Source organism: Buteo buteo, chromosome 21, assembly GCF_964188355.1.
Source record: "Buteo buteo chromosome 21, bButBut1.hap1.1, whole genome shotgun sequence".
NCBI classification, from domain to species: Eukaryota; Metazoa; Chordata; class Aves; order Accipitriformes; family Accipitridae; genus Buteo; species Buteo buteo.
The window spans coordinates 3495194-3509740 of NC_134191.1; the positions used below are offsets into that span (position 1 = coordinate 3495194).

General features: G+C 39.5%; 1 protein-coding gene across 3 annotated transcripts in view; it reads right to left on the reverse strand.

Annotated features, from left to right (window-relative positions):
• LOC142042665 (contactin-6-like) overlaps positions 1–14547 on the reverse strand; it is a 150643-nt gene that overhangs the window by 15523 nt on the left and 120573 nt on the right. For all 3 annotated transcript variants that reach the window (XM_075052818.1, XM_075052817.1, XM_075052819.1), the window contains 5 exons: positions 8809–8936; positions 2103–2278; positions 1647–1764; positions 623–781; positions 382–531 (listed from right to left, as the gene is read on the reverse strand). In XM_075052818.1, the coding sequence (XP_074908919.1) occupies positions 382–531; positions 623–781; positions 1647–1764; positions 2103–2278; positions 8809–8936 (731 nt within the window). The remainder of the gene's footprint in view (positions 1–381; positions 532–622; positions 782–1646; positions 1765–2102; positions 2279–8808; positions 8937–14547) is intronic.

Genomic DNA, 14547 nt, shown 5'->3' on the forward strand with positions numbered 1-14547 from the left:
TATAAACGTGGTTATAATTGGAAGAAAACAAATGTTACTCCTCAGTTGCTTGAATGAAAGCTTGTGTTCAGGTAGGGGGATTAGATATATTTTGGAACATATCAAAGGGAGGAAGCATGGGCCAGCTCCAGCCTTTATTGCTGGCCCAAGTGATCTCCAAACCAGAGAGCAAAGCATGTGGTACCTCGATCATGTCCAAACATCCCTTGCACCGGTAGCACAAGTCTGCTGTCATGAAGCCACAGCAGCCACAGACTAAAATGCCAGACAGATATATAAGTAACCTTTTAGGAGTCAGTGGCTCTGCTGCAGTGAAATTCTCACACCTGCGAGCTGGCAACGTGTCTGTGTGGAAAAAACTGACAGAAACTAGGGTCTTACCTGCTGCTTTGGTTTTCAGTAGAGCTGATGGTCTGCTTGGCTCCCCAATTCCAACACTATTGCTGGCAACCACACGAAACTCATACTCAACCCAAGGGCTTAAGTCAACCACTGTTGCCTTGTGAGTCCTACCATTAACGACTTCAGGAACTAAAGGTAAAATAAACATGTCATGACAATTTATTTTTGGAGTAATTAATGGTATACGCAAAAAATACAAGGCAATTCTCAAATTGCTCACCTGTTGCAACTGCCTGCCATCCAACTGAGAAAGGAGTCCTCGTCTGAATACTGTAGATCTGGACTGGACTATTATTATCTATTCCAGACTTCCAGGATAACACAGCAGTAGTGCTAGAGATATGTTCAACTTTAACATCTTCTGGTGGACCTGGGGGGCCTAATATGATTAGCATTTTAAGATGAAGGTATTAGGAAGAGAAGATTCATTGCTGGGTTGGGTTGGGCAACTCTTACTTTCTCAAGTCAGTGGAATTATTCATGAAGCTGCAGTTCCATAAAAGCAGCACAATCTGTAAATAATGGCTTCATGCCTCTATTACATTTTTCTAGTTAATGAGGGGGGTAGAGTCAGGAAAATGAATGTCTTTATGTTTCTAACATGAAAACTGCAAACAAGGAAATTATTTTTTTTGTCTGACAAAGTTACCCAATGTGTCTTTTGCTGAACCATCTAACATCTTCAGAATTCCTATTGAATTTAATCAAAACTGAGGTTTAGAAAAAATGCAAGATGGTGCACTATACAGATTTCTGATTTCTGCTAGGGTTTAGAGGATCTGCTCCCATAACAGAATTTCTTTTACTGCTGGCAGTAAAAAGATTAGTTAGTTGACTATAGAAAATAATTTTTCATCTCATCTCCAAATAGTGGAAAGGAACCAGGTCTCTTGTTTTTTTCCCAGCCTGCACAGTGACCCAGAGATGCCCAGCAAGGAGCCAGTGACAGCAGTGTGCTGAAAGTAGAGGACTTCCCTATGTCCTGCCACATTGAACCGTGTGGCCAGAAAAATTCACCTTCCAAAGAGGCCATGGCAGAATTGCACAGATCTCCCTGGGTTAACTGCACATTAGGATCACGCTGGCCAGAATCTCAATCCAATTTGGGACCAAGGGTACAAGATATATGGCATCTCACTATTGAGATATTGAATTGATATCCTAGGAATCATTTAAACAACAGCTGATGTTAAGAATTTCTAATTCCTCCAGAAGATATATGTGTCTACATTTAACAGACATACCTCTTACAATTATATCTACTGTTGCAGATTGACTGTCTAAAGTTGTTTGTACCATGCACACATATTTCCCAGAATGATGTAGCTGAATATTTCTTATCATCAAATCCCCAACAGATTCCTGGAGATACAAAGAAAGTAAACTAATAACTCACACCATGCTTTCCATACTGGACATTTTTATAAATTGCTCAATATTAATAAAAAATTCAGCTTTTAAATTAAAATATTCATAGCTATCATCAGTTTCTTTCATGTGGACATTTTTATTATGGCTTCACAAATAACTCAAGCGCCTTTATGAAATTTAAGAAAGAAAAATAAATGGCTGCAGCCCTTATAAAGAAACAGTGATTTGCCATGCATATAAATAGCAATGGAAGAATTATGATAAATATTTGTGTTCTCTAATGACTGGCAAATAGCTTCATTAAGCACCAAGGAGTTTAAGAAACTTACTCTTCCAATTCTTTCAAAGTGATGTATTCGTCTATTAAAATCAATTCTGTTGCCATTGAATGACCACATGAACACCACATCAACGGAGGGGTCATGAGACACCTGGCAAGGAAGGACTATGCTTTCTCCAACTGTTACATCCATATTAGAAGGTGGAATAGTAATTACAGTCCTTTCTGTGGAGACCAAAAAAAAAAAAAAGCTTATAAAAATAGTAGATCTCAAATGACTTTTGTACCATTTGCAAAATGATTTAAAATTGGCCCAAATGTTCCATAATAAAGAAAATTATCTCTAATATGGTGATGATTTCAGAACTCTTACCCATGTGTAGCCTATTACCTTTGCAGTATCAATACAATGAGCACGTTGTGTGCCTCTGAGAGCGAGCAGATGTCAGAGGCAACATGCTAAATTAGTCATTTGTTACTTTGTAAAGCCCATAGTCAATAGATATGATTTCAGCTCAAAAAGTACCGACTTTGTTATTAAGACTGTTAAAAATATGCCCATGGTTCTTCAAACGTGGAAATCTCTCCTTACAGGAAACTGCAGCAAAAGCAAAATTGCTGTTCATCTCTGCTTACTTTATATATTGAGATCCTTAATCTATATTAATGTTAGTGGTAGTTTACCACACAGTGTTGCTTATGTTACAGCTTCAAAGAAGATAACTTCACAGACAGAAAGACTATTTATGTAATCTTTTTTAACCCCTTACACTGAGAAACAAACTTGTAGCTCTTATGAAGGGAAGTAGTAGCTTGCTGAAGGGGAAACAGATAGGTTTATATGGTTTCACTTTTGTTGATATGAGTGGCAGAAAGATTAGAGATAACAACCACTTTGTTGTAAGCAATTCCCTTGAATAAAGCTTTTGTGCATGAAAGTGTTATAAAATGGTGAGAATTTAGAGGCACAGGAATGAAATGAGAGCAGAATCTATTCAACAATATTAATATGTTCTGAATATAATGTGAGAGCAGGAGAAGAAAATTTGCGTGAGTTGTACTAGTTCAGCGTTCATTCTGGCTTAGCCCTATGTGTTAGAAATGTACTTGAAAATTCAGGATTTCAGTTTAACCAAGGCCTTGGTTCTAAAGGGTTGATGCATGATAGGGCATCCAACCCCTTAACTTCAAACATATTTCCATTCAGACTGTCACCATTACTGCAGTAACTGATTAATATGTAGGTACAGACAGGCAATATGGGCTGAAACTTGAAGGGCATCTTCCCAACATCTGAGCTGCACTGGATGAGTGACTGTTATGGCAGTGGTCAAGCAGAACCAAGGTAGAATGTTGCATTTTCTGCTAGTCTTTTAAAATAAAACCAGATCTCTCTAGTTTCAGTGATATACCTGCTGCAGGCATCAACCAACATTTTCCAAGGAAAACAAAGAACGAACTTGTCTGATTTTTATTGTTACAGACAAATTAGGCATTTTTTTCTGGTATCATTAAGAGTGTCAGAGGTTCTCATTGTGAGTTAGAGCTTATACTTGGAATACGGTTTCTCAGATTTCTCTGCGTACTCTGATTGCTCTTCACAGTCACATAAAACTATCATTGTGGGAGCTCCATCAGTTTGTCTGAAGTCAAGGACTGCAAAAATGTGAAGGCCTCAGATGACTGTCTTAAAGATACTCCATCATTAGGTTAGAGAAATCTCTTCCTCTCCCTGGAAGCAGTGTGTCAGATGCAATAAATTCCAGATGATTCAAGGGCCATATTCTTTGTTGGCACAACTCCACTGATTTCAGCACACGCTGGCAGAGAACTTGGCTCCATAAATCTCAAATGAAGTAATTCCATTGTGAAGTACAGGTAACTTTTATAGAACAATTTTGAAAAGTATCTGGGAACTACAGAGAACCTCCACAAAGTTTTCTTTTCTTGCTTTTCCTCCTGTACTTCTTATTCTCACAGCTGAAATGGAACTGCATGAATAACACTTTGAGGAGAGAAATTCTATTACTTGCAATAATGCTGTATGTGTTAAGAGAAGAAAAAAGAAATGATACCCTGCTATACATTAAAAAATAGAAAGTTGCTTTCGTGATAGCTGGAACTTCTCTCTGCCACTAGCAGGTGGAGAAGCATGATCTTCTGGCCTGATACAGTCCTCCAAACTCATCTTCTCTCCCTCCAAAGTCATCCTGCAAGACTCGCTCCTTCCTTAAACCTATAACCCCTGTGATCTCTACACTGAGCTTTTAAAACCAATGAAATATGGCACTGAAGAATCAAAGTCTTCCCCTGAACACCACGATCGACCTCAAAGTGGAATTCTACATTGCTCTGAAAGTTTATGACACACTTTTTCCCAGACTGCACTTGGGTTTAGTCTGCTCTGTCTTTAGCTGTGCAAGAGAGATATCTCCACATGTATTCCCTCATAAATGATGCAAAAGGGTACGTCTGATTTACAAGAGGGTGTCGAAGGGTCTGGCAAGTCAGCCCGGGCTGTCCTCCACCTCCTGTAGCCCCTGGGTCTGAGCTATGTGGTGGAGCTGGGAGAACCAGGAGGTGGGAACTGGCTCCTCCGAAATCACTGCAAGGGTCACTTCCACAGCTCCTGTCTGCTGTACAGCCTGACTGCCCTTGGGAATGGAGAGGGCTGGCCCTAATGAGGCTCGTTTACAACATCAATCAATCAGATGGCCAACGGCATGTTTCCTGAGCCTTCCATAGGTAAGCTCAATGTCTGGGTATGAATAAACAGTGGTTGCAGGGTTCAGCTTCCCAGCCCTCTCAGAGAGACCCCAAAGCCTAAGATGAGCTCCTTGCTGCCACATATAAACTGCTGCTAGTATTTTATCTGTCTTGCTTAAAGCTGACTTAGATGTATCTGTTTTGCACTGCTTTGATGTCAGCCTGAAGATACCCTTTGAATTGGGTATTCTGCTAAAACTCCAAATCAAGGCACTTTTACCTGGGATGAAATTCATCTTTGCTCCTTTAGTTCATTCAGCATTAATAAAACTTTGCGCCACCACTGAATTTTCCACGTGTCAAGTACTCCCTGTCCTTCAAATTTCTGTTTAAAATATCTACCCTTCACAAGACCCACATCACCTCTACTGCCACAAGACTTAATGCCACCTCATTTTGTAACTCCTGCTTCTCTGTACTGGATGGTTGGTCACCAGGATCGGTGCATTTTGCCTCTTCTACAATGCCCTGTGTACAATTACAGCATTCTATAAATAAGTAAAATACTATAAATAAAATCAATTTATTTCTATGGAAAGGTCAAAGTAAGACGAAGCAAGAATGATACAAACAGAATTGCATAGAATTTGTAATCGGATTCAATAGTTACATTCTAAAATCCATAGAATACAAACAGAAAATCATGTCCTGTTTTTTGTAAAATCTTTAAGCCTCCCTCAAAGCCAGTCATCTGTTGTACAGGAAGGGGCCATTAGCTCCAGCTGGTTGTAATGAAACTGGCTGGGAAATTTTTGAAACTTTTCTTAATCAGAAGGTTCCAATAATATTATGGTTGCCTCATTAGGTCTGTCATGTAATTTCTTGTGTCATTATTTGATCACACATTCAAAGAGATCAGAAATAAGACATCTGTAATCCTGTTATAGAATGTTATTAGAAGGAATAAAAATTCCAGTCATCATTTATCTGTTAAAAATTATGGAATGCCTCCTCAGGCATTCTATGGAACCCTCTAGTGAACTGGTATTTTGGAATATCAGAACATAAAGGTTTGTTCTTATAACACAACTAATGCCAATAGCTATATGCCATTAGTGTTATATGAAGTCTACTTTCTTATTGGCATGAACATATTTGCTTCCACCAAATAAAACTGAAAACTGTCCTTTTGTGAATTATACTGGGTTTGTGTGTGAGGTGTGATTTTCTAGTAGTGTTAGCAAAAAAATCCACTTTATTATGGTATTATCATCCTCTTGTATCTCTTGTTCTAGCCTGCTCATATCCAGTTATAACACTGACATAGAGTGGTTCACTTCAGCGATATTTTCTGCTTCTTTTATGGGATTGTCTTTAAGACTTCCACCTCAAATACTTTTAAAAGCTTCTTAAAAGCTCTTGGTTCTGCATTATCTATCTATCTTGCTTAGTAACTGCAGACATGCATTATATGGCAAATCCCATTCCAGAGGAGAAAATAGATAAGATGTTGTGAGTGCTGGAGGTATAATAAAGACTTCTCACACAAAGAATAAACAACTCAATGAGCAGCAATAAACTTAATTTGCACATTAGATATGCTTTTCCAAGTTCTGACATTTCAGTTGAAAATAATGCTGAAGCAATGAGGCCTATAATTGAACAGCCAAAACTTCTCCAGAGGGGAAACAAAAACAAATGTTCCCTGCAAACAAGATCATTTTTATACCATGTTGTTACTCAGTGTTTTAATAAACTTCATAAATGCCACACAAAATATTTTTTTCCTATTTTAATGTGGTTTTCCCATATTGCTCCATTAGGATGTATGTATGTGATATGTGAAATGGTATATAACCTTAATGAAGTCAGAACTGCCTAAACCCTAAACTTCTTGGTTTATTCATTGCTAGCTGTGCTGTAACATCGTCTTAGATTACATGTTGCACTGCATCAATGCTAGTTGCTCTTTCATAGTATAAGTATGAAAAAGATTTTTACCAGCTGCAGTAGGTTAGGGAGGAGGTCATGCCTGCAGGCTACAGTAACCATTCTAAAGTCATTAAAAACAAGAATATTAAGAAAAAAGAAAGAGTTACAAACTACATTTAATAATGTGCTCTTCTTGTAACTACAGACATTATTATTTTTAGCTGTTTTGCAAAACTAATTAATATCCTTACTATAATCTCAGAAGTTCCACTTTTTAACTTGTTCTCTTCATTTAAAATCAACAAATATGAACACTTTTATAAGAAAACATCTGTATGGAAAAGATCATGTGGGAGCAAAAAGAAAACAAACACACTAAGTTTGCCTCAGTTTTCCTTCTTTTTTTTTTCTGTCAGTGATCAACGGTCAGAGTGTAGTCATTTCATATGCTGCTCATAGGAATATCTATACAAACAGTATCTCTTTTCATGTCCTCCAGCTCTGGACTAGTCCACCTGAGCAATAAGTTTGTACAAATTCTTTTTACTAATGGAGATAGACCATCCATCAACATGGCAAAAACTTGAAGCAAAGGACTGCTTTGGGCATAATGTACTTTAATGTGTTCCACAATGTATTTAACCGTGTTTCAAAGAAAGGTGAAAAATACTGCAGGGAAGACACCCCCCTGCAGAGCATCACTGCATTGGGAGCTAAGCCAGAGTGTGCGGTTACACCAGAAGCTCAGCCCCAGCGCAGACAAAGCTGCAGCTTTGGAGGGAAGAAGAATTACAGCAGATGTGACCATTTGATATGATGCATCTCCCAGCCCATAACATGATTTTCTGGATCTTTAAACTGATAATCACAGGATGGCTGTTAAGGAAGTTATTTATACACCTCCAACTAAAGCATCACAACATCTACAAATAAAACTCCTGGCCTCACCAAGGTGGTCTGAAAAGCTGAATCAGGAGTTGCAGCTGCCCGTGTTTTCAGTGGGAGGACTTAGACCCGCACCCAAAAGCAACACAGGCTGCTCAATAAATTGCCTAGACCAACAGGAGAAGGTAAGCAGAGCTGTGTGCCTGAACACCAGCTGTGCCCACCGCAGCTGTGGCTGACAGCAAGTAAGGACCGTCACCCAAGTGGGACCTTGCACAAACGGTCTTTCGCTGTGAGTGCACACCTTCGTGGCAAGTGGCACACCACTCACCGTGACGGCGACCTGGGGGCTGCCCGCTTTTTGCACTGAGGGTTGGAGTCTCATGGTTACAGCGCTCATCCAGAGTAGAGGAGACCCAGGGTCAAGTCCTTCCCAGTGAAGGGTTGTGAACCCTGCATCCTCACACTTCTCTCGGCCATGACTTTGTCCAAGTCCACTCCAGCCAGAGAAGAGCTGGGAGCAAAGAAAGCAGCAGCCAGGGGGGAAACTTGGTCCCCCCACAGAAGGAAACCTGGCTCTCCAGTCCTAAAGGTTATTTCTGATTTGTTTTGGAGTTATTTACCAAGGTAGCACACAGCAGCTGGGATGCAGAGAGAGAGTGGGTGGCTTCAGGATCTGCAGGAATGCAATGTATGCAACATTTATCTGCCCCACGCTGAAGAAAATAAACTCGCCTGATTTTCAGATTACTTCATAACATCCTATTTCTTTTTGGCACCCCAGCTTTAAAGTCTCTTCTGCAGTCTCAGATGTGTCATAAATTGTAAATGAGCGGAACAAACTCATCCCAGCACACTGCCCAGAGTACATTGAACCTCCATGCTGCCTCGGTGGTGTTTCAAACTCTGGCTGCCTAATGCCTGCAACAGTGCAGCCCATACCTCAGACGTCTAAATAGTACTGCAGTGCAAATATCATTATTAATGTTACTACCTGTTTCTGTGGATATCTTGGGAGACCTCCCTGATAAACAAATTGATCATTGGAGTGGTGTGGTCATGAGGTTTTCTTTGCTGCAGGCAGTGTTTGCTGTTTGCTGCAGTTTCAGCTTTAAACTGCAAATAAAAACCTGCCAATACTAGCACTGATTGGCACAGACTTGAGCATCCGAATGAAAACAAGCACATACTTTCTAATATTCACAAAGCACAAAAGAAAATACTATAAGTACCTTTCACAATCAGGTTCCCTGAATTTCTGGCAACTCCGAACTGATTTGTTGCTATACAAGTGTACACCCCGGCATCTGATTTGGTAATGTTATAGAGCCTGAGACCACCGTCCTCTAGTAAGGTGACCCTGGGGAAAAAAATAAACAAACAAAAAAGAAGAAAAAAGACTTCTGTTACAGGAACTGCTACTTTTAATATTTCAATGCTTGTTATACTTTTTCTCTTCTACAGCAAGCTGAATATGTATCAACCAATTTTAACCTCTGCTTATTATTGATTTCTGTATTAGGAATGTTATATTGACATACTGGAGTTGATCATTAACTTATCTAGCCAACTTTCTTGCAGCAAAATCTGGAGTCTCAAGAGAAAGAAGGAAGACCCAACTTGTTACCTAGCTGTGCTGTATTTTACTATGGGGGGCTGTTTTGTTCAGATCCCAATGCTCCTATGCCATACTAATGTTGTGTCTGAGCCCAGCTGCCTGTGCAGTTTTGTCAGGATTATTAAAAGACATTAGCAGACTAGCTGAGATGCTGAAATGCCACCTCACAAGCCAAGGAGCCAAATCAAATACATCGCTGTCTCATAGGGCCCTCAAATCACCTTATTAGTCACTATGTTTACACTAGTTTGCAGAATATTGGGTAAATTCCATTTAATGGTAATTTCAGAACCAGTACTGGGTTTTATGGGCAAAATTAATTTCTAAGTTTGTTCATATGCTTCTTCCTGTCAATGAGGTAAGCTTTCACTTCATGCCTGGCACCTTTTTGCTTTTACATACAAGGACAGCACTTCAGGGTTTTGCAATTTTCTTCACAAATATACAGAACACATCTATATCAAAGCTAGAGAATTTCAAAATGAAAACTGAATTAGGTAAGCAATGAACTTTTAGACAGAAAATAATATTATCCTGTAATGTTTTGTTAATTTTGTGTCAGTTCTTCCATCCACCTGTTGCACCTAGTAGATATTGAAGTTCTTGACAATTTTTTCTGAGTTTAGAAGGGCAGTGGGCTGAAAGACATGACATTCCTGGAAGTTTCATGAAAATGGGTGCAGGGTCTCTATGTGCAGTCCCTTTTGCCAGTAAGGCCACTGCCTAAGCCCACTCCTTAGTAGGCATCAGAGAATCTGCACTCAACTGGGGAAGAGCTGCACTCAAATGCCACACTTTCTTACATCTGACAAAACCCAGCTGTAAGTCACAAATCCACAGGAAACCAGGCTTCATCCATTCCAGCGCTCACAGAAGCACTGAATTATTTTTTTATATTCCTCTTTTAATTGACATTTAAATCTAATACAAGAATCCTTTTATAAAAAGAAAATATCTAATTCATGCATCACAGCTTGGGTATTTAATATTTATTACTAACAACATAAGATTGGATGATGTAATGAATTATTAAAGGAAACGAACAATAACAAGAGCAGAAGTTGAAGCTGGCAGTAATATTGTAGCCATTAAACACACACACAAAAAACATCATAGTGTCTTGCTGCATTCCACTCTGGTATTTATACGCTTGTAGCTATATGCATAACACACATTAGAGCTTGTTCTGCTTCCCGTTACAGGCTCCCAGCCTTTCAGCTGATGAAGAGAAGTGCTAGACTTGGATTTCTGGCAGTCTTCTCACTTACATCCCCCCAATTTCATGTCTCCCACTCTTGTCTGACCTTACCCTGCTGCAAGATCTTTTCCTGAGGAGGGCAGGGCTGGATTTAGGAATGAGAAAAGCTGAGATGTCCCTGTGGTGCCGGGCACTCTGTCACTGGGGTGTGGAGCTGAGAGGGGAAGGGATTTAGGCTTGAATGAAAAATCTTTGTTTCCTTGGCAATGATCACCAGGTACTGCAGCAGCTGTTTGCATGCAATTTGTAGTACGATGAGAAAATAAGTTTGGGTTTAATAATCCATCATATATCCATATTAAACTGGAGAGGAGAAAAATATGAAGCATCAAAGGATGCTCTTCAATATAATGACATATCAACTAAATGACATTTTTCTGATAAGGAGGGATGAATAAGCATGAAAGAACTGAGCCTTTCTGCTGGCTTCACGATGCCGTGCATCAAAACGAGAGACTATGGGTGTCTCTCCCTCTCAGTATGGGGATAGACCTGATGACAGTAATTCAAAGGCAGGTTTAAATATGAAGAAACATTTGCAAGTATTCCAATTCTGCCTCTGCAATTTTCTTTGCATTAATGATGCATTTCTTCACATCAGTTTCCACCAGCCACAAGAAAACACCCTCATTAGAAACTGCTGGTGATAAAATAGTTGATTCAATTCACTGGTTAGCTAGCATATGGTGGCTTCATCAAACAGTATCAAAAGAGATTCAAGTGTGAATCAGCAAATGTTCATAAATTGGATACCTGAATAATAAGTTATAACAAGCCACCACAGTGTCTTTCTCACCATCAAATACTGATGCCCTGTTATTTTTACTGCAGTTGCACCTAAAAGCTCCAGGTACAAATCGGAATCCAGGAGTGGGCATGAGGCAAAAATAGACAATACCAGCCCCCAAAAGCTTCCAATGTAGGTAAATACACAGGAAAAAACAGTCTATAAAAATACAGAATAACAAAGAGGAGACTCTTTGAATGCAGAGCCTCTGTGCTTAGCCCCCCATGGATTTCTGGCTAGGGCTTTTTCACCGAAGTTTAGTCATGTCTTGCTCAGATATTTTTTCCCCGTGTTCTTCATTAGGAATTGAGACCTGAATAATTCCCAGCTTCCTGGTTTATCCACTAAGAGGGGTTTGTACCTGCTCAAGAGCTGTCGAGGTAATGTTTGATCTGAAGAAATGTTCTGAAGCAGTATTTCGACGGCTGGGCAGGCTGAGGATGGAATGGCTCTTTCAACGGATCAAAACGGAGCTTAGAAAAGAGAAACCATGAGCTAACAAAAGCTTCAGAGCAGTTTGAAACAGAGGTCACGCTACCTAAAGACAATTAGGGAGCTAGGAGTAAATAAGATACTTGGGCAGAATTTATGTAAAACACAAAGGACTCCAGAGTAATTAGTTAGCAGGGAAGGGAATTAAAGAAAAAAAAAAGTGAGTAATTTCCAGCTGTACTGAGGTCTGTCGGGAGAGGGATGAGAAAGCAGACCACAGCAGAAAATCAAGATGATGTATTTCAAATGCAAGAAAAAAAAAGCAATGTGAAATACCAAGCCAGTTGCCATGAACAACAAAGTTGCCATAAACTTCCTCAGAGCCATGACTTACCCCATGGGTGGGTTCAGAGGGGCTGCACTTTATCCTCTTCCATTTGTCTTTCAAATAATGGAACTGTGATTCTGAAGGCAATGGGAATATTTCCTTTAATGGGCTTCGGATCAAGCTCTAACAAACGATTTAAAAAGAAGCTGTGAAACGCATGTCTCACCTGCTGAAAGGCTTGCTGAAAACCGTTACTTTTCACAACATTTTAGACTGCGTGAAGTCTAAAACGCGTGAAGACTATAGATAATAATTCTTAGCATTTGCATCAGAAGACAAGGTAATTCCAAGTACTGAGACAAGACAGAAAAGTTTAACTTGTCCAATACAATTCAAGTAGAATATTTTGTCTGCCAGGAAAACTGGACTTCTTTCAATAACTAAATAAGTGCCTGTCGAGGGACGAAAACCAAAAGATCTGAAGCAGATCTGATAAATGCATCCCTGCGAAGGAAGGAGGTTAAGGAAGAATGAAATGAGCTACTCGGGACACAGCTGTTCATAAAGCCCTGTTGCAGCAAAGGATTGCTTAAACAGAAGCCTAACTCTACACTGGCATCTCTGACTTACAAAATGCTTAAATTCTTATCAGACCAGTGCTGATGCCTACGTTCCTGCCTGAATTACACAGGTGATACCTCTGGGTAAATAGCTCAATTAAGCTAAGTTACTGAGGAAAAGAAGAGATGAAAATCCAGTTATATAAATCCATACAAAGTTCCTGCACACACAGGCTCATTAGAAGTACCCAGAAATATCATTCCATATGCAACCAGCCTGGGAACTTACCCTGCAAAAAGATGGCTATGTTGGATGCAGTTCACTTCATGTGGAGCATAGGAACAGAAGACAGCTCTTAAAGGCCAGTTCAGAGAGAAGTCTAGCCAATTTTCCATCTGCAGGATGCCTGTGGCAGAGGGTGAGGGCAGGGTACGGATGCAGCAGGAGGTACCACAGTCCTTTCCCAGCACCAAGTGACCTGTAGCCCAGGGTCTGGCTGTAGAGATAGTGCCTTTCTACATAGGATGAAATCTGTCTTCAGGAATGAATCCAAAGCCCTTTGAGTCCCTGCAAACCTTTAGTCCCACCACAGTTTGTGAGGAGTTCTTCCCTGGTTTATTTAAGCATAGTGTAAGCGACGTCCTTTTGTTTGTTTTTAATCTACTCATTCCATTGAATTGATCCATGTCCTTGTCCTCTCTGAGTGACTCCATTAGTATACAAGATAAGCATTATATGCAGAAAGGGAAAACAAACAGCCTACCCAAGATCTGCTGGAGTCAAAACTCTGCGTAATGTTCAAAAAGAATAGTTTGTAATGTTTCTGCAGAAGACATGAGACTGGGAAGAAGTGAGAGCTCATTAAAATTGTCACACATACTTTTTAAGTAAAGAACTTGAGAAATCAAGCAGGGATGATAGGTACAGCTTTTAATTAACCAGGCCAAACAAACCATCTCCGAAAGTGTTGTCTCATGTGAACAAAAGATTGTTGATGGCTATTTGCTTTGATCTTAAGAGCATGAAAGAATAATATGTATTTAACAAGGCTGATAGAAAAATAAAATCTGAGAAAAGAAAGAGGTGTCAACTCATTAGATTTTAAAGTGCAGCAGAGGTAATTTTTGTGCACTGCTGCATTGTTCAGCCAATCTGTTTCAGAGAGAGGTGCTATTTTAATTAATGGATATGAATTGCATTAATTCAATACAGCAAATGTCTTTGAAATCCTCATCAAAATCAGTTGAGCTGGATTGGTGTAAAACGGGGTGAATCAAGCCTACTTCTGCAGATTTCAGCACTGCCAGTGGGGTAGCTATCTCTTCAAGGGCATAAAATAATTCCTTTCAAAATAAAGTAACCCTGATACTTAATGTAAAGATTCACTCTTCTCCTGTCTGCCTCTAACATCAACTGTCTGACACCTCATAATGTTATTGAAGTCATCATCATAGCACTGTGCAGATAAAAAGGGAGTATTCTGGATCTGATGAAATCAGAGGCAAAGTAATTTTTATTATCTGAGAAATCCTATTTGAAACCATGTCTTCTCAGTCTCACTTTACTGCTCAAGAGCAAAAACACTCTTGCCTTCATAGGCTATGGAAAGATATATTGTTTATAAATTTCTTCAGATATGCTAACAGACATTGAGACAATAACTGACTTCTCTAATTTTACAAAGATTCACAAGCATGAAAGAGGCTGAATTAAGAAGTACAAGGGGAGGTAAGTGAGGGGCAGAAACATGAGGACAGCTCTCAAGTGACTCAGAATTACCAGTGATTTATGCAGATGTAAATGTGAGTAAAGTTTGACTGAGTGAATGAATTGTACCTGCTGATGACAGCTCTGGTATTTTTGAAAAGGTCCCACTGAGTCCCATCTGAGATCCGACTGTCTGTATTATATGTTAATGATCTTTGTACCTGTTTATCCTATTCTGAGCGTAATTTGTATGCTAATAGTATTGCCATTTAATAAACTA